At 38.0% G+C, this 24,820-nt stretch overlaps 1 protein-coding gene across 1 annotated transcript in view; it reads right to left on the reverse strand.

The window, feature by feature from the left end:
• RpL18 (ribosomal protein L18) overlaps nt 1–24,041 on the reverse strand; it is a 51,670-nt gene extending 27,629 nt beyond the window's left edge. The window contains exons 1-2 of the mRNA XM_090375059.1: nt 23,939–24,041; nt 23,724–23,810 (exon numbers count right to left, since the gene is read on the reverse strand). Of these exons, the coding sequence (XP_090231185.1) occupies nt 23,724–23,810; nt 23,939–23,941 (90 nt within the window). The 5' untranslated portion in view covers nt 23,942–24,041. The remainder of the gene's footprint in view (nt 1–23,723; nt 23,811–23,938) is intronic.
• Nucleotides 24,042–24,820: the final 779 nt, after the last annotated feature.

Here is a 24,820-nt window from a genome sequence, read left to right on the forward strand (position 1 = left end):
CTTGGTGTTACATCTTTAGTGCAACCTATGGATCAAGGTGTGATAATTAGCCTGAAAAGGCATTACAGAAGAAAACTGCTTTTAGAAAATCTTGAAAAGACTGCCAACGAAGAAACTAACTCACTGAGGTGCTTAAGAAAATGCCACCATCACCGTTTAAGGTCATGGAGGAAACTATGGCCCGATGTCAAAAAAATTAACTGCAAACTGCGATCTGGACAAAGGGCCATGCACTGAGGATCTGACAGACCACAACAACAACAATGCTCTGCTCAACGAGGGCCATGCCATATTTCTGAGGGGACACAGGTAAAAGTCGTAAAATTGGGGGCTATGGAAACTTAAGTGGGGCACGAAAAGTTCACTTCTAAAATAAAATTATTTCTGATATAAAAAATAAATTAGTGAGATCCATAAGGATCTCACTAATTTCTTTTTTATATCTAAACTAAGGAATGATAATATTATTGTAATATTTTTTGTTAGGAGCATAATCGTATATTGTGAATAAACAAAATATGAGTAAAAATTTGATTATAAATAAAGTTTGTAGTTAATAAACTACTTTTTTATCATTAATATTCCTTATATTATAAACAAATATAATACATGTTATAAATAAAAAGTGCAGTTGATAAAGTACACATTTATTATAAATATTACATTTATTACAATTAAACAATATGAGAGGTGAGTGAAACTCAGAAGTGGGCAACGAGCAAAAAAAAAGATTGAGAACCACTGTTCTCAATTTTTTTTTGCGATTGAGTGATTGATTGAGTTTTTTTTTTTTTGGCGCATCAGCAGCTATGGCTATAATGCGCCAAACCCTAGTTATAAAAAGTAAATGTCAGTGACCTAGTGAATTAGGTCACTACGTCACATTATAAAAACAAGTATAAACTGTAACAGTAGTAAATCTTAAAAAATAATAAGATTTTTTAAATATGAGTAAAAAGGTTAACTAATTTTAGAAAATTAAAAATAGCAGACACATGGTCATTGTCGGATAAAATCTGACTGAGTGTATATGGCTCAGTCAGATGGTTAAAAGCGGTACAACGGATATTGCTAAAATCTCGACATTCAATTAAAATATGATGAATAGATAAAATGGTGCCACAGTTCTCGCACATAGGACAGTCATCTGCCCTCAGCAGAAAAGAATGTGTAAGATGACTATGTCCTATTCGGAGGCGAGCTAGAACAACTTCCTCCTTACGATTCCTGCGCAGACTAGACTGCCACGGTTCAATTACAGGCTTTATACGATATAATTTATTCGCAGTCTGTCTATTCCACGAATCCTGCCATTGGGAATGTACCTTTTGATGAACTATTTGCCTGTAGTCTGTATAGGGGACTAACAGGCAGCGGTTATTATTGGGAATTGCTGATTTGGCTGCGGCGTCAGCCAAATCATTTCCCCTAATCCCAATGTGGCTGGGAATCCAGCAGAAGCGGATGTCATATTCACGTTCATGGAGAACGTGAATCTTCTGCTGAATGCTAGACAGAACTGGATGAGGATTATACCTGACAGATATTAAAGCCTGTAACATGCTAAGAGAGTCGGAGTATAAAATGAACCGTTGGTATTCGCATTTACTAATATGATCCAAGGCTAACTCTACAGCGTGCAGCTCTGCAGTAAATATGCTGCAATCAGATGGAATCTGCTCTGACATAGTGGTGTCTGTGAAGACAGCAGCAGATCCCACATATGATTCCGACTTCGAACCGTCTGTGTAGACTGGCGCGAATTCGGAATATTCAGTTCGGTGTGCTGAATGAAGCTGCAGGTAGACACATGATGGCGTGTCCAACTTTCCCCAGTTTCTAAGCGACAAGTCGCATGCCGGGACACGAGCATGCCAGGGTGGAAAGGGTTGCTTTGATGTTTGGGCAACCTTGTCTACCTTGATATTAAGTTCTTTGAGTAGCTCTTGGAAACGAATACCAAAAGGACGATTGGCAGTCTTTCGAGTATTGTATAAATTTTCCCATCGTGGCTCAAAAACGAATGGCCACGTAGGATGGTCTGGCAGGGATTTTAGTTTTAAGGCGTACTTTAGAGACAACTGCTTACGACGAAGCGATAACGGTGGTTCGTTTGCTTCGACGTATAAGCTCTGGACAGGAGATGTTCGAAATGCTCCAGTAGCGATACGTAGAGCCTGATGATGGACAGGGTCCAGCCATCGGAGGGCACTGTCTCTGGCTGAACTATATACTTGGGACCCATAATCTAATTTGGATCGCACAAGTGCACGGTAAAGCCGTAGCAGGGTGCAACGGTCTGCACCCCAAGATAAAGAAGAGAGCGAGCGGAGCATATTAAGGCCTCTTGTGCACCTTGTGCGGAGTTGACGAATATGATCCAAAAATGTTAATTTTTTATCGAAGATGAGTCCCAAGAATTTTGTGTTCGCTACTACTGGAATAGCATTTTGTCCGAGCCTTAATTCAGGTTCAGGATGAAGATTACGCTTGCGACAAAAGTGTACGCAAACGGTCTTCTCCGGCGAGAACCTGAAGCCATTAGCAAGTGCCCAGGAATTCAGACTATCAATGGCTTTCTGCAGTTGTCTTTCAATAACCCTCATGTTGCACGACTGGCAAAAAATGCTAAAGTCATCAACATAGAGGGCACTGTTTACAGTTGGAGGAAGTTGTTCTGTGATGGAATTAATTTTGATGGCAAAAAGCGTGACACTTAATACTGATCCTTGTGGTACTCCCTCCTCTTGTCTAAAGGAGCGAGAGAGTGAGGATCCCACACGAACTTGGAACGATCGATTGGCTAAAAAGTTTTGAATAAAAAAGGGCAGATGCCCTCTTAGGCCTAGGCTATGTAAATCTTTTAAAATGCCAAATCTCCAAGTTGTGTCATACGCTTTCTCCATGTCAAAGAACACCGACACCAAGTGTTCGCGTTTTAGGAAAGCATCCCGGACGGATGCTTCCAATCTGATGAGATGGTCCAAAGTGGACCGATTCTTTCGGAAGCCGCATTGGATGCTGGAGAGAAGGTCATTTGTTTCTAAATACCATATTAAACGAGAATTGACCATTCTCTCCAGGATTTTGCACAGACAGCTAGTCAGAGCAATAGGACGATAACTGGTGGTAATTTTCGGATCCTTTCCTGGCTTAGGAAAGGCAAGAACGATTGCCTTTCGCCAGGAATCCGGAAACTGCCCCTCAGTAAAGATTCTGTTATACAGAAGGAGCAGACAATCCATAGATTTTGGTGAAAGATGTTTAATCATTTCATAGTGGATGCCATCTGGTCCAACAGCACTGGCTTTGGAAAGAGTGAGGGCTCTTTTCAGTTCCTCTATAGTGAATGCCCCATTGTAGGGATAGAGGCCCTTGGTCTTAAAATTAAGTGCTTGTTTTTCCATTTTATTTTTCAGGACCAGGAACTCTGGGGAGTACGAGGATGTTGCGGAGATGTTAGAGAATGTTTCCCCAAGAGCATTGGCTATTGCAGTTGGATCTGCAATAGCGCATCCATTATAATCTAGGATTGAAGAAGGGTGGGATGTATATTTTCCCTTCATTTTCCGGATTTTATCCCAGACTACCTTAGAGTTGGTAGACTGGTTAATAGATGATGTAAAACGGATCCACGATTCCTTTTGACTCTGACGACGGATATATCGGGCTTTGGCTCGTGCACGTTTAAAGGTTATAAGGTTCGTTGTGGTGGGATAGCGGCGGAATATCCCCCACGCTTTGTTTTGAGCCTTTTTTGCCGCTGTGCATTGGGAATTCCACCAAGGTTTAGGAAATGGTGGAAACCGGGCAGATGTTTTTGGAACAGCATTCGCAGCTGCTTGGACAATATTTTCTGTGATGTACTTAACTGCAACATTGATAGACTCTTGACTGACTGTGCTAAGATCAAAATGTGCCTGATGTTGGAAGGTAATCCAGTCAGCCTGATCAATCTTCCACCGTGGCAACCTAAAAGGAAGACATGGTCTCCCACTGTGTAACAAGGTTATCACGGGGAAGTGATCGCTTCCGTACGGATTCTCCTCCACTTCCCAAGTGAGTGAAGGGAGTAGAGAAGGGGAGCAGATAGAGAGATCAATGGCAGAAAAAGTACGGGTAGGCATGTGGAAGAAGGTGTTTGTTCCAGTATTTAGAAGGGAAAGGTCATTGTCATTGAGCATATGCTCTATGACTCGTCCCCTTCCGTTGATGTTAGCACTACCCCACAGGGTGTTATGTCCGTTAAAATCCCCGAGAAGTAAGAAAGGGGGTGGCAGCTGCGTAAGGAGATCATCAAGGTCTGCCTGGGGGATGTCAGTCCCAGGTGGCAAATAAATGGCGCACACAGTTAATAGAAATCCCACTGAAAGGCGAATTGCAACAGCCTCTATGCTGGTTGTAATTAGCAAAGGCTGCACTGGGGTCTGGTTACCCACAAGGATAGCCACTCCCCCATGTACAGGGCCGTCCGCAATTCTATCCTTTCGAAAAAATGTGATGTTGTGCATGGTGGGATCATCATTTGCCTTTAGATATGTCTCCTGCAAGCAAAAGCAAACCGGCTCGTGCTTTTGCAGGAGGGCCTTGATGTCATCCATATTTTGCCGGAATCCACGACAATTCCATTGTAGGAATTTAGCCATTATTTTGGCTTGGTGGGTCCATCTGGCGGCTTCCGAGGTGCTGAGGGCTTACTTTTATCAGTCTTGGATTTATCTTTTTTGGGGAAGAATGGACGCTGTCCCGTGTCCATTTCTTCCTCCGCAAAGAGTTCCAAGACTGATTCTTCGGGTACCTCCTTTTGCTCGACATCCATTTTTTCTTGGGTAGTAGGGGGGACTTCCCCTTTCTTATTCTTTTCTTTCGTAATTACCTTTGTTAATTGTGGAGCATTAGGAGGTACCGATATAGGAGTGGCAGCTGATTGGTCCTTCTGTGTAGGTTTTTGCGAACTTAAGAGATACCGCGCGATGGGAGTGAAAGACTCCTTGGGAGGAATGGTCATGTCCGTCTGAGTTCCGACGGAACATCTCCCTGCTACCTTCTGGGCGTAGGTAGGTCTGTTGATATTCAGGGGTTTGACCGATTTCCTTGCCTCCTGGTATGATATATTTAGCTCTGCCTTCAGCCGTTGAATTTCTTTTTCTTCTTTCCACCTCTGGCATGCTCGTGAGTAGGCCGGATGTTCGCCCTCACAGTTAATACAGGTGGGTTTTGCGGCTGAACATGCTGTTGTTTCGTGGTCCTTTGCACCGCATCGTGCGCATGCAAGGACTCCACGGCAGGCCATTTGAGAGTGTCCATACTTCTGGCATTTAAAACACCGTAAAGGGTTCGGAACGTATGGACGCACTGAACAGTTGATATATCCAGCTTTGATCTCGTCAGGAGGTTTAGGAGAGTTAAAAGTCAGGATAACGCTCCTGGTTTTAACTATTTTTCCATCCCTTCGCGCAGTGATTCTCTTGACGGCAATGACTCCCTGTGGTTTTAATTCGGAGCAGATTTCCTCCTCGGTGACGTCGAGAAGGTCCCACTCCGAAATGACACCTCTCGATGAATTGAGTGTTCTGTGTGGTGTCACCGTTATAGGGATTCCTCCGATTGATGTTACTCGGAGTAGATGTTCGGATTGCCTGTCATTTTTAGTTTCGATTAAGAGGTCTCCAGAGCGGAGCCTCTTAACTGATTTGGGTGAACCTACTAACCCATCTAATCCTTTCTGTATAAAGAAAGGTGACATTTTTCCAATCGGTTTTTCATTGGTGGAGTGCATGATTAAAAACCGCGGGATAGGACCTGATGGTAATTCAGTTCGCTGCCTCTTATTAGCAATAATGCTATCTGATTCTCCGTCTAAATTTTCAGATAGGGACCGGGTTGGGGCCCCTGAAGAAGTAAGTTTCTCAGGATTCATAGAGTTTATTTTATTGTTCAGTGTCCGGGCTCCCCACCCACCACGGAGCCCAAAGGGACGCCCACTACCCGGCATGCAATAAATGCGCTCGGGAGTGGAACGCCAGGGCTACCCAGACACTATACCCGCACCGCCGCCAGCCTGAATCCTGTCCCTCGGACCATGAGGGTAGGGGCGTGGCATTGACACGGTTGACCCTCGCAGGCGAACCTACTAGCCGATTGATCCTAGCCGGGCCTTCCAGGACCACCCGTCTTGTCGAAGCAGGGGCCAAAGTGGTGTATTGAAGCTGGGCCCCTCAACCACCAGGATCCCCCTTTCCGAATTTCCACGGGTCGCAGCGCACGGCAAACACGCCGGATTCCATTGATGTAAGCCCGGAACCTAGGCTGTGGGCGTTGGATCCCAGTGATGCTAGTCTGGAAGTCCAGCAGCGTCACTGGGAGGTCCCCTCACCACGTACAGGTGCCCACGTCGAGGGGTTTTTTTTTTTTTTTTTTTTGCGAAAGAAGATATTTGTTGACATTGGACTTGAACTTCTGTAGATTGTAATATTCAGGAAATATGTATGAAGGAAGGTTGTTCCAGAAAACGGCAGTTGAATGAATAAATGAGGAAGATGAAAAGTTGGTTCTGTGGGTTTGAAGTTGGACAGCTTGTTATATAGCAAACATTAACTTCTGAGGTCTTCAGAATGAATTACCAAAAAACAATGTGTTAATTGGGTTCACATTAGGATATTTTCACGATACAATGGTGTCTCTAGAACGGATTAATATCATAAAGCAGGGGCCCACTGTACATCAGTATAATGTCTTGAAACAAACTAAGATGGATATATTAACGGTATAAACAAGCTTTAATATTTAGGCAGACTGAGCATTTAGTAAGTGGCCACACTTATGCCCAGACTTAAGGCCAATACGTGTTCTAATAGCAAAAAGCCGACCGGGCTAGCCGGGTAGGTAAAGTGCCTGCTTGGCAACCCAAAGGTCGCGGGTTCGATTCCCGCCTCGGGCTGAATATCACAATGGTGCCGAACCAACCGGTTGGTTGGATATCCCGGCCACGATACACGAAGGAAGCAAGAAAAAAATAAACTGGTTCCTTCGTGTATTGATCACATCATACGAAATAAATAAATAAAATAGCAAAAACATTTTTTTGAAACATCTAAAAGCATTTCTAAAGAAATGCATATTGGCATCATCCTTCATGCAATTAAAACACTCATTTTAAGCCTTTCTGCAAATTTTTGAGATCTTCAAAATAGCAGCCCAATTTTGAAATTACAGAAAAAAAAGAAAAAATTTGGATGCAAGTCTGCTTTATCCTTTAAATCAGCAATAGAACAATTATTTGTTTCTAAAAGCACAAATTAAGAGATCCGCAACTTTCTTAATTTGTGTCCTTCACACAATAGTTCATACAGGTAATACAGGTTCCTGTATGAACTTTGTGTGAAATGCAACTAGCTTTTCATTTGCAAAGTTCTGCTTCTTTTAAAAAATTCTACTTCCAGTCTTGTATATTTACTTCTTGTTCTGCAAGCACAAATAATAATATTGAGAAAATTCCTCATTAAATGGCAATGATGCTGAGAAAAACACATCTTTCTTCTTTCTGTACTTTAACATGTGAACATGTACAAAACAAATTATCGAAACTATATGTCAAAAACAACCCGTTAAAGTTTCCTACACTTTTATAACTTTTCGTTACTCCATTATGCTATTATTATGTTCCAAACATAGCATAGCATCATATTGTCTCATCACTCACATTTGTGTGTGTGTAATGCAAAGGAATGTGTTGTTGCACATATCACTGAGAGGATGTTGAAACCATCCTCTCTCAATAGGGGACCTGTCAATTTTCCTGGTTAATAGTGATAACACCAAAATACAGCATAATATCTGATTATATATCTAATACTATGTATATATAAAAAGATAAGATTATCTCCTTTCCTATAATAAAATATTTAAGCAATAAAGATATACACACATTCACTGATTAATGTTCAGACAATAAGCAATGTGTTGAATTTTTTCTCATTCACTTAAATCAGAAAAATTCAACACATTTTAAATGAAACAATTAAAAAAAAAAGGGGGGGGGGGAATTCAGATAAATATCGTTAAGTCCTTTCCTGAATCAAGTCATTAATAATAATGAGGAAGCTGCACATATTTAAGTCTGAGATGATTATTTCATAATATACAGGGCATTTCAATTAAAATGCAACAGAGTTCATCCTGTTATTTTTCAGATTAAACTTTCATATTTTGGCTGAAATTTTTTTGAATTTGATGTTAAAACCAGTTAATTTGTGGTTCTAAAATTCCCCTAAGATATTTGTGGGAAGAGTGACATAGAAAAGCATTAGATTCAGCATACTATAACAGTATTCATCAGATAAGGAAAATAAATCCCATTTAAGGCTCTGAATTGATTGGAGTGCACTGAAAGGCTGTTCTTGTTCATCACATGCTCTGATAACTCTGTACATACTTGATTCTCAAAAATAAGATTTATTAATGGGTGTTTCATTTCAACTGCTGATGTTAGCTCCGTGTATTAGCAAATAATGTAAATTTTTGACAGACTCTTCAGACCTACTTCATTGATGTTTTAGTTCAGAGGTAGCAAACCTTTTTAAGGGTTTGCCAAAATTGGCTAAATCTTTTAAAAACACTATCCTCACGTGCCACTCGGAATTTTGCAGTGTCCAGTAGAACTGTCGCTTATCCGTACCACCATTGCCCCCCCCCCCCGTAAAATTTACAGTACCTACTTTTAGTGCACTGATTGTTATGCTGAAATATTACCCCTGTTGCTTAATTCATTTGAAGGACCACTCACACAAAAACTTTCACTGTGCTAGAAACTGTAATGGCATGGCGTGAGTAATGGGCTGAATGCAGTTCTATGGAGATACTGCTATTAAAGAGAATGAAAGATCTGGCTGAAAAAGAAAAAAAAAAAAAAAGACAATCTCACATGGTTCAAAGAAAAATTCAAGATTACATATTTTAAAAAATAAACCTTCACAAGATTCATTATACAGGAACTCCCCCGACTTACAAAAATTCAACTTGAAGTAAGTTTTTTCCGGCCAGTGAAGACTTAAAATTGTGGAAACATTTTTGCATCACGTAGGAAAAAATAGAGGTATCGTGAAAATATCATAATGTGAACCCAATAACACATTATTGTTTTTTTTTTTTTTTTGTAATCTGTTCCAAGTCTTTGGAAGCTGAAAATTTCACTATATTACTAATTACTATTTATCCCTCTAAAAGGTGATATTTATAATGGAAATTGCACTACACTTTCATCGTTATATGTTCCACATTTCTGGAGGTCACGACCATAAAACAACAAAAACAATTTGCACTTCCAGGTTTATAAATGGGTAGTAAACTCGATCTTATTGCATTTCCGATAGTACAGATAACTGCAATTGTGTGGGTTTTTACGCTATTATGGAGAAATGTGTTCCCTTTCACTGAAATCTTCAATCATATAAAAAACAAATTTTCAGAAACTTCTCTTCATTCCTATTTACATATTACAATGATGAAGGGAAAGCAACCAACGAAAAGTGCAAGTGGTGGTAGTGCCAGGAAATGAAACAAAACTGATTTAGAAATGACGATGATTAATTAAGAAGCAGTCATCAGAAGCAGTCTCATCTAAGGGAATTAGGTCTCGCTGCTTCAACAGTAACTACTATTTTAAAAGACAGTCAAAGGATCAACGCACGTAAGATCAACAGTGATCACAAAACAGCATTCAGGTGCTATATCGAAGATGGAACAGCTGTTAATATGGATGGAAAATCAGATTCAGAAGTGAGTGTCTCAGAGTCTAATGACCATTCAAGCAAAAGCAACAAGTATTTATAAAAATATTAAGGATAAGTACGGCAAACCCCAACCAAAGTTCATGGCAAGCAACGAGTGGTTTAATAGGTTCAAGCATCGCACTGGTTTCCACAGCATTAAAGTATGCGGTGAAGTAACCAGTGACGATTCTGCAGCTACAGAGACATTCTGTGATGAGTTGGAAAAAATTATTGATGAAGGCGGCTATTCAATGCAGCAAATTTTTAATGTTGATGAGACCACTCTGTATTGGAAAAAAATGGTGGATCAAACATACATTGCCAAAGAGGAAAATACAATGCCAGGTGTCAAGCATCAAAAGCTAGGGCCACGCTCTTGCTTGGGACTAATGCATCAGGAGATTACAGATTAAAACCACTGCTTTTGTACCATTCTGGAAATCCTCATGCATTTAAGGGCATCAATAAAGCCACCTTACCCATGCATTTCCGATCAAATCAGAGGGCATGGATAACAATATCTCTCTTTGAGGATTGGTTTAAATGCTGCTTCATTCCAGAGGTTGAAAAATATTGTAAAGATGGCATCCTTTCAAGATTTTGCTTCTATTAGATAATGCTCCTGGACATCCTATGCATCTAGACAATATCAATTTGAATGTGAGGGTCATATTACTACCGCCAAACACGACTTCACTCATCTAACCGATGGATCAGGGTGTTATTTTAAATTTAAAAGCACACTATTTACACTCAACATTTGCTCAGGCATTGTCTACAGTAAACGGTGAGAAAAATTTTACATTCAGAGACGTTTGGAAATCTTACAATATTTACCACGCCATCTTAAACATTAATAAGGCCTGGGCAGAAATTACTAAAAGTTGTTTAAATGGCTCATGGAAGAAAATATGCCCGTGGCACGTAAAAGGCATCGAAGGATTTGAAAAAGACGAATCATACGAAGAGGTTAAAGATAAGATTGTAAAAGTTGAAGAGCTACTTCAGCTGGAGGTTGATACCAAAGACTTGGAGGAGTTAATAAAAGAAGAAAAGAAGGAATTATCTAACAGAGGACTAACTGCCTTCATAACAAAAATTTAATTTTTAGCTTACAGAACAAATTTAATATAAAATGATAAACCTCTCTTATATTATAAATATAAAACATCAAGTGAGACGTCTGTTGATGCACCATTGATGACAGATACTTTACATTAGGCAAATTTTTGGTAACTTTTAGAGCTATGGGTGCAGCACTAGTTTTATCCATAAAGGCCGCTACACACGTTCAAGTAACCTGTCAGTTATTCCTGCGCAGGCACACTTATACAGGTCTACCAGATGCCCATAGTGCATACACACTTGTCACCATTCATTCATTCAGTCAGCTGACCATGACATCGACAAACGACGTTTTAGCAATAGTTAGCTTATTATTTGCAACGAAATGTTTTAAATGTAAAATAAAATGGTGCAAAGAATGGTTGAAAAAAAGAAAAGTTTATTCACATGTGAACTTAAGTGAATTGCAGTTGGCCCCTAAAGATTGGGCATAATTATTTGGGGATGAATGAAGAAATTATTTAGAGCTTCTTTCATTAGTTACTCCAGTAGTTAAAAAAAAAAAAAAAACGATACTGTTATGAGGACAGCCATTTCACCACATGAGAGATTAACTGCAACTCAGATTTCTTGCAATTAGAAGAAGTTACGAAGCTCTTAAATTTTTGTGAAATTCTCAGAAAAATCAATCAGATTTATTAAAATTTAATAAAATAATACAGTAATGAATTTTATTACTGCTGTTATTATAAATTATATTTATTGACACACTGATATTCAAAGTTAAAATTTACTTCTAATCCAGGCAAATTTTTTATTAATTGGCGACAAAATTAATAGAATTTTTATAATTATTAATGATAGTCGAATGGGGCAATCCCCCAATCTGGCAGTGTGCCTGCCACGTTGCTACACACATTCCGCTTCAGGCAAATCGAATGATTTTCATATTCCCTCCGGTCGCCTGTGCAGGTCAAAATAACTGTGCAGTTTTATCATCCACATGCTCCGGTAGACATGCCTGCACAGGCATAACTGACAGGTTTACCTGAATGTGTGTAGCAGCCTTAAGACTACTCCTATGACTAGACTTAAACAAAATTCATCATTGAGAACGACTCACAAGAATACGTTGTGAGAAAATTGTTAGTAATATGCTGTTGCTAGATTTTTTAAACAGACAAAAGTTTCAGGAATGGAATTCCAAACTTTGAATATCTCATTTTTGGCAGTTTTCTTTGCTAATCCCATCACTAATTGTTCCCTTTCAATATTTTCTAAATCAGCTCTGAGATCAATAAATTTCTGCCTCCAAATTGAGCTGCTCCGAAAAATCAATCAATTGCATCTCAAAATCATCCAGGTTGATCTGCTGAAACATTTTCAGTTTAGCTAGTTTTACACTGTCTTCAAACTTAATGAATTTTGCAGTTCCTTCCAATTTTCTGACCTTGACAAATCTTGAAGAAAACTTCAATAGTTGAATCAATTTTTTTTGGGATGCTCTGAATTCTGCGTGACCAAAAAATTTGTATGTGACCCTTTGGGCAACCGTGCCATAGGTTCACCACCCGTTTTAGTTTAATTCTTATTTGTCTAAATTAGCAATCATTTATCAAAATTTCAACTTTCAAAAGCAAATATTTCCTTTCTACACTAATTGTGGACCTTTTATTCAAAATATAACACATATACCAATTAAAAAAAACTGTTGACAGGATGCATCATCACTTATTTTTAGTGCTCAATATGAATTTATTAAATTTTTCTTATAAAGTGAAGACATCTTTTTAAGTGTTCATTGCATCACAATAGTTTCATAAAACTCCCTTGAAGTTTTATCGGAATTTATGCGTTATACGTCACCACTGCTTTGCCTGCATATCAGGAGGAGCAAACACCATATACGCTGTCCCTCAACCCACTTCTGACTGATTCCATTTCTCTCCATGTCACAGAATGCTAATGCAAGCAACAATGACCAATTCAGCACCTGTATTGGTGCAGACCTGTTTCATTCTTTGCATCATGCAAAGCAATGGTGATCAATACAGCCACCAGTGCTTTGGTTTGGTTTTTAATGGCACATTGGCAGCTAAGGCCATAATGCACCAAGTCAAATTTAAAAGGCTACTAAACATTTTGGTAGCCTAGGCTACCATGTCAAGCAATTAACTATTATGTAAAAAAGGTATAAAGTAAAAAGCATATAAAATATAAAACTCAGATATTTGGATACAAATTAATAGATTGTAAAAAGTTAAAAACAGAGACAATATGTAAGTGACTACAGTGGTCTCACAGTTTTTAAATTTTGTACAGTGGGACCAACTAATGAAGTTACCAACAGCAAATTCTAAGTGGGAAGCATTTGAGGATTAATTGTGGAAGCTACTAGACGTTTCATACCTAGTAAGAAATATTGTTCAAGGTCTAGGCATAAATGGTTGTCAAATGAACTAATGAGACTCATGACAGAGAAGAAAAATGCATGGGATGCATATAAATTATCAGGCGACACAGAAGCCTATGGCAGATATAACCTAGTCTGTAATCAAGTCACAAAAGAGATTACGGAAGCGAAGGCATATTATGCGAAATCTTTGGCAAAGGATTTCTTCACTTACATAAACTCTAAAAGGAAGGGGATGAATCTGATTGGTCCACTTGATATCAATGGTTCCACTGTTGATGATCCTGCTCAGATAGCAAACAAACTGAATGAGTATTTTGCATCTACATTCACGCATGGGTTAAGGTTTGAAAATGGCAGAAGGTTATCAAATTGTAGCAGGGTGCTTAATGATTTTGTAATAACTAAGAGTAAAGAGGAGGAGAAATGGTTGAAGTTCAACATAAGAAAGGCAACCAGGAGTGGATGGGATCTATCCAGTTATATTAAAGGACGTGACAAAGGAACTAAGAAAACCCTTAGCCATAATTATGAGAGCATCCTTGGACTCAAGGGAGGTCCCCACTGACTGGAGATGTGCCAATATATCCCAATTCACAAAGGGGGATCGAAGGGTGACAAGTAATTACAGAGCAGTTAGTTTAACTTCTGTTCCAGATAAAATAATGGAGTCACTGGTTAAAGATGCATTGCAGGATCACCTAGACAAAACTGCAGCAATAATTCAGACAGCATGGATTTAAGACAAATTCTCTGACAAATTTGATTGGATACTATGACGTGGTAACAAAGGAACTGGATGCAAAAAATTATTTTGATATCATATACTTGGATTTCAGGAAAGCTTTTGACACTGTTGCACATGGAAGACTACTGTACAAATTGGAGCAGAATGGTATAAGGGTAAGTTGCTACAATGGAATAAAGGGTGGTTGAAGACAGAGGGTGGTAATCAATGGGCACTGATCTTCATGGACTAATGTTATTAGTGAATTACACGGGGTTCAGTGTTGAGCCCACTGTTGTTTTGTATATTTATCAATGATATTGATGAAGGTATATTAAGCTTAGTATCGAAGTTTGCAGATGTACAAAGGTTGGCAGGGTTGTTAATGACATTAATGGCAGTGTGCTACTGCAACAGGATCTAGAAAATTTGAGAAGATGGGCTGAGAAATGGCAACTGAAGTTTAACATTGACAAGTGCAAAATACTGCATATGGGTAGAAGTAACCCCAGAGAAACATATCAACTGTGTGGTACTACACTTAGGGTGGTAGAAAATGAAAAAGACCTGGAAGCAATAGTGCAGTCAGATATGAAGTTTTCTGAGCAATGCAGACAGGCTGCAAGAGGTGATGGGGTTTTGTCAATGATATACAGGAATTTTGCTATTTCCGCAAATCTGGAGGACTCATTTTAGGAAGGATGTAGATTTGCTTGAGCAGGTACAGAGAAGGGCAACAAGATTGGTGAGGGGAATGAAGGGATCCTCTTACCAAGAGAAGCTTAAGTTAAGTTCTGCAAATTGCCGCAGCTGGAGACTAGGCTTCTGTGAGGTGATCTGATTGAGGTGTATAAGGCCTTAAATGGGTTGAGCATGCCGAATTCTGATGGGATTCTTCCACTTGCTCAGATTACGAACCTAAGGGAACATAAATTCAAATTGAGGAAAGACAGTTGTAGAATAGATGTGCAGAAATTTGCCTTTAGCCAGATAAACTTTCATCTGTCGTTGTGGAAGTTGATAGCTTAAATAAATTCAAGGAGGAACTGGACAAACATTTGGAGGGAATGGTTGTGTGAATTTTTTTTTTGGCTATTGCTACATAAGCTCGTACGCTTGCTTTCTTACATCACATGCCTCTATTACTATATCTATAGAAAAGGCATGTTGCACAAACAGAACGTCTATGAGACAGGAATGGGGAGATGTTATATGAGATGGGTCATTAATTAACCTAACTGCCCTCTTTTGAATGGAGTCTAGAAGCCTGAGTGCAGTTATGGGAGCATCATTTCAGATGTGGGAACAATATACCAAGGTAGGGCAGATTTGAGATTTGCACAGAGTGAGTAGCTGTTCAGAGATATAAAGTAATGTTGAAAATGAAAAAGGAAATTCAGTTTTTTAGATAGCAAGGAAGCAATATTCGTGATGACAAATTTAAAGGTACAGAAATATGTGACATTTTCTAGAAATCTGAGTGTCATCAAAGGAACAGAAAAATCCTTTTTTCTGTTCCTTTGATGATAAGCATAGGAACAGAAAAATCCTTTTTTGTGACATATAGAACAGGACTGAGTTTTAGAAGGAATGAAATCGACTATCTTTGCCCCACTGGAAAATTACCTGGAGAACAGCATTTAAGGAATTGGTAGTGGATATTTGAGAAGTTGAAGTTTTTGTGCAGAGCAAGGTTTCTCAAAATGGAAAGGTGAAATGCAATGTACTACCAACTGCAAAACTATGGGTAGGATTTCCAGTCAATGGAACAACATTATTAATATACAGTACAAGGGAAAAAGAGTGGGAGAAAGAACTTAAACTTTGAGAAACACCAGCATTAATAGAGAAGTTAGAAAACAAAAAGCCATCTCTCCCCCCCACCAAGTAAACAGTCAGAAAATAAACCTGGTACCCAATTACAAAAACAGTTGACAAATGTTTAATAGATATCCTAAATAAGATAGAAGCTTATTTAGAATATCTTTAACTATATAATATTGGTGTAAATACACCATAGTTAACCCATAAATTTGAACTACATAAGTAGTATAGAAGGCATCGTTTTAATTGCATCTCATATTGTGGTTACCTCCACAACGAGATAGCGGTATTGCACTACTTCAAATAAATAACACTTCTCTAGTAGAGAAGACTTATTTAATTTCAGAGGTACCTGCCCGCCCACTGATGATGAAGCCCAATAGCTTCGAAATGATCGTCTGGGTGGTGGTATCCTCTGAAAATAAACAACAGTAGTCTTCTCTACTAGAGAAGCGTTATTTATTTGAAGTAGTGCAATACTGCTATCTCGTTGTGAAGGCAACCACAATATGAGATACAATTAAAACGATGCCTTCTATACTACTTATGTAGTTCAAATTTATGGGTTAACTATGGTGTATTTGCACCAATATTATATAGTTAAATACCAAAACCCATAAGAATTATGCCTTGTGCATTTCATTTTCAAATTAGAATATCTTTATTCCAAACATGATCAAAAGCCTTTGAAATATCAAGAGCAACTGCCTGAGTTTCACCAAACGTTTCCACTGAACCTGTCCATAGATGGGAAAAATAATCAAATATATTAGCAGTGTATCAACACTGACAGAATCCCTATTGGTGATCACTGATCAGATGGAAGGTTTCAAGACAGTTTAAGAATTTGCAGTTAATGGATTTCTCCATTACTTTAGAAAGAGCAGAAGTTTAATGGGTTTATAAATGGATGAGAAGGATTTATCACCCTTTTAGGAACTGGCCAGATATAAGCAACTTTCCAAGCAGATGAAAAAACAGCAATAGATTTGAACAAGGAAGAGATTTTAAGGTGGAGTAAAGAATTTCATTCCTACAAGAATAATTTCACTGACATGATCTGATCAAACATTGGCATCAGAAGATTTAAAACAATAATCCAACTAAGGAAAAGAATAGAAATCTTGCAGCTCATCCCATTTTGCAATCTTTGTCATTACAAACAACATGAGGCTGAGAATGGTATGAGAGAAAGGCTCCAATGGACAATAGATCATCAAGTTCTGATCTGAAGTGCCTAGAAGACCACTCACCTCAACCAACAATTTAGAATGGTTTTTTGTGAGAAAAAGATCAAAAGTGCTGGCCGTGTGGTATTCTGGTAGGTAAATGAACAATCTGAGCAAGGTCACTATTAATTACAAAAGCCTCAACATCTCAATCAGTTGGATCTGTGTAAGTAAAAAACTTAAGCCAGGCAGAATAGCAAACATTAAAATCACCAAGTAAAATTATCTTACTGTTAAGAAAGTTGGACTGGAGAAAGTTAAGTGTCAAGGAAAGGAAGTCAGAGTTACAAGTCAGTCATTAAATTGAGAGATCAACAGAGGCAAGATGTTGAATTTGACAGAATGGGATAGAGCCAGAGAAGAATTCAAATTACCAGGTCTCTGACAGGGAATATCAGAGCAGATATATGCAAAGAAACCACTACTGAAGCAAAAGGATTCATACAGCAAATCTGAGATGAGCAGTGGTTAAATAAACTAATAATTGTAATTCTGACAGAAAAAGTAAGTGGAGTTTTGTAGATTAAGTGTGAATGGACATCATTAAGATTGGAACTGAGACCACATATATTTGTGAAATGAAAGAAGAGGAAGTGTTTGGGAAGTTTAGATTTTTTTTGCAGATAAGTTTGTTCTATTAGTTTGACTATTCCTGGTGTCAAGTAAGAAAAGGTGGGGAGGAAAAGTTAGTAACAAAAGGAGGGGTGGGTAGGGCATGTTGTATGAAGTAATTAAAGTTTTAGATATGGCATACACACAGCAAGATTAGACCTAGCTCCTTGATGTGGCCCTGACAAGTGTACAATTCAGTTCACATGGGAATAAATAATAATTATTAATTTATTTTAAAAATGTTTAAGCATAATTACAGCTTTGCCATTTTTGGACAACAAAAATTTTCTTAAAAATTCTGAATTGTTCAACAACTTCTGTTTGGGAGAAAATAATAGAGGCACTGGCTAAAGAAGCACTGCATGATCATCTAGACAGGACTGCAGTTATAGTACAAACAGAGTATGAATTTGTTAGGGGAAGTCATCTGACCAATTTGACTGGATACTATGATGTGGCCACAAAGGAACTGGATGCAAAAAATATTTTGATATCATATACTTGGATTTTAGGAAAGCTTTCGATACTGTTGCACATGGAAGACTACCAGACAAATTGGAGCAGTATGGCATTAATGGCAAATTGCTGCAAAGGATAAAGGGATGGTTGAGTGGGAGAAGACAGAGTGGTAATCAATGGACACTGCTTTTCACAGACAAATATTATTAGTGGAGTCCCCCAGGGTTCAGTGTTAGGTTCATTTTTGTTTTTTTGTATTTATTAATGATATTGATGAAGGTATATATGAAGTTTAATGTCCAAGTTTGCAGACAATTCGAAGGCTGGCAGGGTTGTTAATGACAGTGCACTACTGCAACAGAATCTAGAACAGTTGAGCACATGGGCTGAGATGTGGCAACTGAAGTTTAACATTGACAAATGTAAAGTACTGCATATGGGTAGGTGTAACCTCAGGATAAAGTACCAACTCTGTGCTACTACACTCAGTGTAGTGGAGAATGAAAAGACTTGGGGTAATTGTGCAGTCAGATGTGAAGTTTTCTGAGCAGTGCAGACAGGCAGCAAGAGTAGCTCATGGTGTCTTGTCAATGATATACAGGAATTTTTCTAGCAGGGATAAGGAGGTGTTTATCCCCTTGTATAAGGCAATGGTCAGGCCACACGTTGAGTACTGCATTCAAGTCTGGTGGACTCATTTTAGGATGTAAAGCTACTGGAACGAGTACAGAGAATGGCAACTAGATTGGTGAACGGAACAAAAGGTTGCTCTTACGAAGAAAGGCTCAAGTTCTGCAAATTGCAGTCTGAAGACTAGGCACCTGTGAGGTGATCTGACTGAGGTGTATAAGGCCTTGAATGGTTTGAGCAAGCTCAATGCTGGTGGAATCCTTCCTCTTGCCCAGATTACTCGCCTGAGGGGACATAAATTCAAATTGAGGAAGGACAGTTGTAGAACAGATGTGCAGAAATTTGCCTTTAAGTAGCAGGTGGTTGATTGCTAGAACAAACTTCCATCTGTCATTGTGAAGTTGATAGCTTAAATAAATTTAAGGCAGAGCTAGACAAACATTTGAAGTGAATGGATGGGGGAAATGGGAAGTTTTTTTTTTTTTTTTCTTGGCTAATGCTGTATAAGCTTGCTTTCTTGCATCATAAGTCTCTACTAATGCTAAAACTTTCTCACTAAGAATACCAAATTAGAAGAAAGAACATCTTTTTATATACAGTGAAACTTCCCTTTAACGGACAGCCATGGGGAATGAAAATTTGTCCGTTAGAGAGAAGTGTCCGCTAACAAGAAGTCTGAGGGAGGAAAAAAAAAAAAAAAAGAAAGAAAAATCGTTAAATGTTTAACGTAAAATTAAATTAAAATATATACAGATTTTCAACAATATTTTTGTAAATAATATACAATTACATACACAAGAGATAAAGAAAAATCGTTAAACGTTTAATGTAAAATTAAATTATATACAGATTTTGCACAATATTTTTGTAAATAATATACACACAATTGTGCTATGCATATTATGACTTTATCTTAAGAAAAATGCATACAGTAATCACTTATTTTCTTCTGCACCTTCTTCCAGCTGATAATTTTGTTTTCAACATTTGTTTGGAGTGAAGAAACCATCGAAAGTCCTTCAGTATCTTCTTCAGCGGCGAAAAACATTTTTAAACGATTGATTTGTATGAGCGCTTCTTCTATTTTCATCGGTGGTTCGTCGTTAATATGTTCTTCGACAGAATGACCTCCTTCCATTTCTTCATCCTCATGAGGAACTTCTTGAACAATATCGATGATAATATCGTTGATATCTAGAGCACCATCTTGTGTAGTGAGGTTCGAGTCTATATCTTTGTAGCCAGGGTCACTTGTAGCTGAAGTATCGTACATTATCAATAGATGTTGAAGTTCTTGTTCTTCTTGGTGCTCCACATTGCTGTTCACAACTTCAATTTTTGCGTTTGAGAAGCCAGACTTTACAAAACAGTTCACGACAGTTTGTTTTCTAATTGCGTTTACTGAAGAGGAAATCCACTGAATCGCATCTAGGATGCTGATTTTCTTTGCAAGGTCACTCGCACATGTTACATCGTTCATGTTTGCAATGAGATGTCTTAAAACACGTTTTCTGTAGTGAAGTTTAAAATTTTTTATTATCCCTTGATCCAAGGGCTGACACTCTGCAGATGTGTTTGGTGGCAGACAAACGATTTGAATGTTGGACAATTCAATGTGCGGATGAGATGCAGCATTATCCATGAAAAGAATAATTTTTCTGTTTTGACGAATCATGTTTTGGTTAAAGTGACTTATCCTTTCGCTCATGATATCTCGTGTCATCCACGCTTTTTTATTAGACTTCCAGTCAACATTCAAAAGATTCAACTTTGTGCCCTTGAAACAACGAAGATTTTGTGGGTTTCCTATAACAAGAAGTCGTTCAAAGTCTCCCAGCATATTTGTACACAATAGTACAGTCAAGCGTTCCTTAGAAATTTTTCCGCCCTGGCATTTTTTGTTTTTTAGACTCATTGTTTTTTCAGGAAGAGCTTTAAAAAACAACCCTGTTTCGTCACAGTTGTAAATATCCTTAGCTTCAAAATCATGACATAAATCTTCCAATTTGACGGTCCACTCTGTTACAATCCCAGTATCAACAGATCCACCTTCACCACTTACAGTTTTCCAAGAAATTTTATCCCGAGTTTTGAACTTGTCTAGCCATCCCACAGAAGCTTTGAACTCATTTACTCCCATAGATTTTCCAACCTCCAAAGCCTTTTCCCTAATAATAGGCCCATTAATGGGAATTTTTTTAGCATGTGCACGACAAAACCACTCATATGTAACATTGTCAATTTGAAGTCCAACAGTTTTCGGGAATGATTTTTGAACCTGATCATTTCCGTGTTGCCAAAATTGTTTGAGCAGTTCATTTTTTTTCTTTAGGATGTCGCTTACCTGCGTCTTCCCAATTTTGAATTTTGCAGCGAGATTGCGAATGCTATTTTTTTGCCGATCATACGCATTAATGAGTTCGACTATCTTTTAAAGTTAAATGTTTACGAGAAGACATTGTGCTCTTCACACGACACTGAACAAAACTGAAAACTGAAACTGAAACAACGAAAGGCCGACCAAATCCCCCCCCCCCTGCACACACCGAATTCATCACAAGTTTTATACGTGCCTTAAAATTCTTGAAAAAGGGTTTAGAATGGCGCCGTAAACCTTGATAAAATTTTGAGAATCGGAAATAGAAAATAAACACACGATTGAGGCAATACGCGGAAGAAAAGTTCCTAGAAAAAGGGCCATGAGCTCTCCCGCAGTCCGTTATGGGGAGATCAAATTAAGTGCTAATCTAAACGAAACAGTGCAGATTGCCTGTCCGTGTCCGTTACAGAGAATGTCCGCTAGATAGAAGCTGCAAACACGTTAAAACCAATAGAGGTGAGTTGGGGAATTTGAAAATGTCCGTTGTAGAGAGATGTCCGTTAAAGAGAGGTATCCGTTAAAAGTTTCACTGTATTGGAATTGCTGAACTCCAATCTTCCATCATCACCGTATATAAAATTATCCCCAGTAAATTTCACTAGAGAGAAACTTCACAGTCATGATCACATCTAAAAAATACTGAGATTACTGCAATTGCAGAAAAATATTCAACTCCCAAATAAATTGTTTCATCACTAAATAAAGCTTTCTACCATTCTGCAGACCAATACTGATGCTATTTAGCCCATACAATACATGTTTCCCCTGTTGTTTGGTGAGCACTTTATTCTTCACTGGACATTTCATAGTGATTCTTTCATCCTTCTTATAGTTCCACCAGTTGTCTATTCCAGTTATTTCTTTGCATTATAATACTCAACATAAGCTGTGTTGTAAATAAATATGCATAAATAAGCATTTTGCACAATGAACAAATAACAAATGCCACTTCCTGCAGAAATGTACTGTTTGGCAAGACTTGCTGAAAAAAGATGTTTTTTTCAAAAAAAGATCTTCAGTGCCACCTCTAGGTTCAGAAGTCGGTGATCACTTTTTTGAACTCCTTTCTATCTTCAGCCTATCTGACAGTTCTTCGAACCCCGGTCCTGTTGATGTTATCCATCCATAGGCCAAATCCTCTTTCCCTCCAGGACCACTCACAACAACTCGTACTTCCTTCTTCTCATGATCCATCCTAGATATTTAACTTGTCTTTTCACAATGCTCATCATTTGTCGATTATGTCCTATAATTTGTAGCACTTGTTCATTTGTCATCCGCTTTGTCCAGGGGATCCTCAGCATTCTTCTGTACACCTACATCTCGAAGGACTCCACTCTCTTCACAGCTAAAGCCCTGAATGTCTAAGTTCCCACTCCATACAGACATAGTGACTACACATAGCACCTTACAAGCTTCATGCAAGTTTCCAGTGCAAGGTTTTTTCCAAAACCAGTGTTGTACATTTCATGAATCCAGATCTTACAATCTCAATTCCGACCTTAATCTCTTCATCAGGGTCTAAATTTTCATTAAACAGCAGTTGAGGTATTTGTACATTTTTACTCTTTCAATACTCTTGCCATTCCATTTATCTTTAACAATGTTTAAAACATTGTTAAATATCAATGGAATAAACTGCTTGCAACTGTATCCAGAGCTGAGAGTTTCATAAAATTCAAGGGAGAATTCGATAGTCACTTTTCAGTGATAGCGAAAGTGTGAATGATTGAGAATTTCTTTTCCTTTTTTTCTTTGGGAAGGTGCATTATTAGTCCACTTCCTTGTATCATTAGCCAATATAATACCAATACTAACAAGCAAATTTGTCTTGTGCACAGATAAATCAAAAGTTAATTAGCTGCTTTTGGAAGTAATGTGCAATTGGATGACCCAGAACCTTCCAATGCATGCACTGCACACATTCCACTACCAGGGGTGCAAACAATTAAGTTATGGATTATGATTACCATTCAATAACTATCCTGCTGATTCCCTAAAAGTGGTATAAGTAAATAAAGTCCAAGTAGTTAACAGCAATCACTACTCATATCTTGTTCATGAGTAATATAGGCGTTCTTTTTTTTTTTTTGCTAAAATCGACATTATCTTCAGGTCAATACAAGCTTTAGAACGCAAAAAAAAAAAAGGCAAACGCTTTACTATTACATTCAACTTTATACAATATACAGTACAGTGGCGGAGGCATAAAATTCTGGGCTCTCTTCACGTGCCACTCCAACGGGTTCGCTTGTGTTCCTCAACCATGACGAAGAAACAATCAAACCTACAGATTGTTTCTTCCCCCCCCCTCTCCATGCAGTGATGAACTAATCGATAGAGTAATTCGACGGTGGTATATATCACTACGCCTTTTCCACAAAATACTAAGAAAAAACGTGTTGTTAATATGAATTTAGTTTCATTTTAACATTTTTTCACAAGGTAGGCGAAAGATTCCAAGAATAAGCTTGCAAGGCTTCGATTGCCGCCACGCACTACTTACAATTTCACACTATTTCGCACTGCTAGTACATCTCAGTTCCTCATTCCTTTAATTACCCCTTCTCTTATTAGGAAAATGATTAACTAAAACTCCAGCATGGAAACTTACCTTAACTAACAATCGCAAATATATATCGTTGCTCTTTGGGGCTCGCCGGACAACTTTTCTATCATGTTTATGATTGATATCGATTCCCTATAACAAAAAAATAAAATGATAAATCACTGAGTAACAAACAGAAGCTATCATTGAAAATGCTCAAGAGTAAGTTAAATAAAGTTTCACTTATAATGAAATTGGATTTGTAAATTTGGCAAACTCACCATTTTTTCACTAGAAACGACTGTTCACAAGAAATAGCCAAGATAAAGCTATGGTAAAAGAGCGACACCTACTAATGGTAAAAATTGACTAAACATCGAAACCAACAAAATGAACATAGCACACATATGAAACCTAAACCAAAGAAGAGAATCTAAATTTAGATACCATTAAAATAAATAATATATTTGTTTAAATAAATAAATGTGAGTGCGAATAACTATAAGTAATATTTAGTATTTAGTATTAGCAACTGCCACATGGTGCAGGAAAGCCTATGACTTAAGTTGCACCAGCCCAAAAAAAAAAAAAACATAATAATAAATAAATAAAAATAATAATAATAATAAGAAGAAAAGTTTTAAAAAATATTTAATTAATAAGAGAAAAGGAAAAAGACAACCTATGTGTGTCCCTCCTCCTGTGGATAATTATTATCCAACTGACCTTTGAATTTCCCCAGACTCTACAACCCATGTAGTTAACTTATTCCAGTAAATTATAACTCGCTGTATAGCAACCTAAAGTAATATATAAACCTATATGTAATATATGAACTACAAGTGTATATAATTGAATATTTTCACCGTGTTCTTCCTCGAACCATTCGTGGACAGTGCGAATCTCAGAACACACAGCATTATCTTCTTGAAAGATTCCGTTTCTGTCCCGGAAAAAATGCAACTTGGTAAGGTGCGAATATTTTCCTAAGAACTTAAAAAAACTATTATATTAGGATCATCTAAAAAGTTACTGTCAACTACTCGTGTGATTTGTGTCTGTAATTGCATGCGTTCGCTGGTCGATTTACCTGCTTGTTAGATGAAAAATCATAGATTTCTTGGATTTTTTTTTATCCAACTTGGGGAGTAGACCATCTATCT

Source organism: Mastigoproctus giganteus, chromosome 6 (assembly GCF_048544385.1).
Source record: "Mastigoproctus giganteus isolate SK-2022 chromosome 6, ASM4854438v1, whole genome shotgun sequence".
NCBI classification, from domain to species: domain Eukaryota; kingdom Metazoa; phylum Arthropoda; class Arachnida; order Uropygi; family Thelyphonidae; genus Mastigoproctus; species Mastigoproctus giganteus.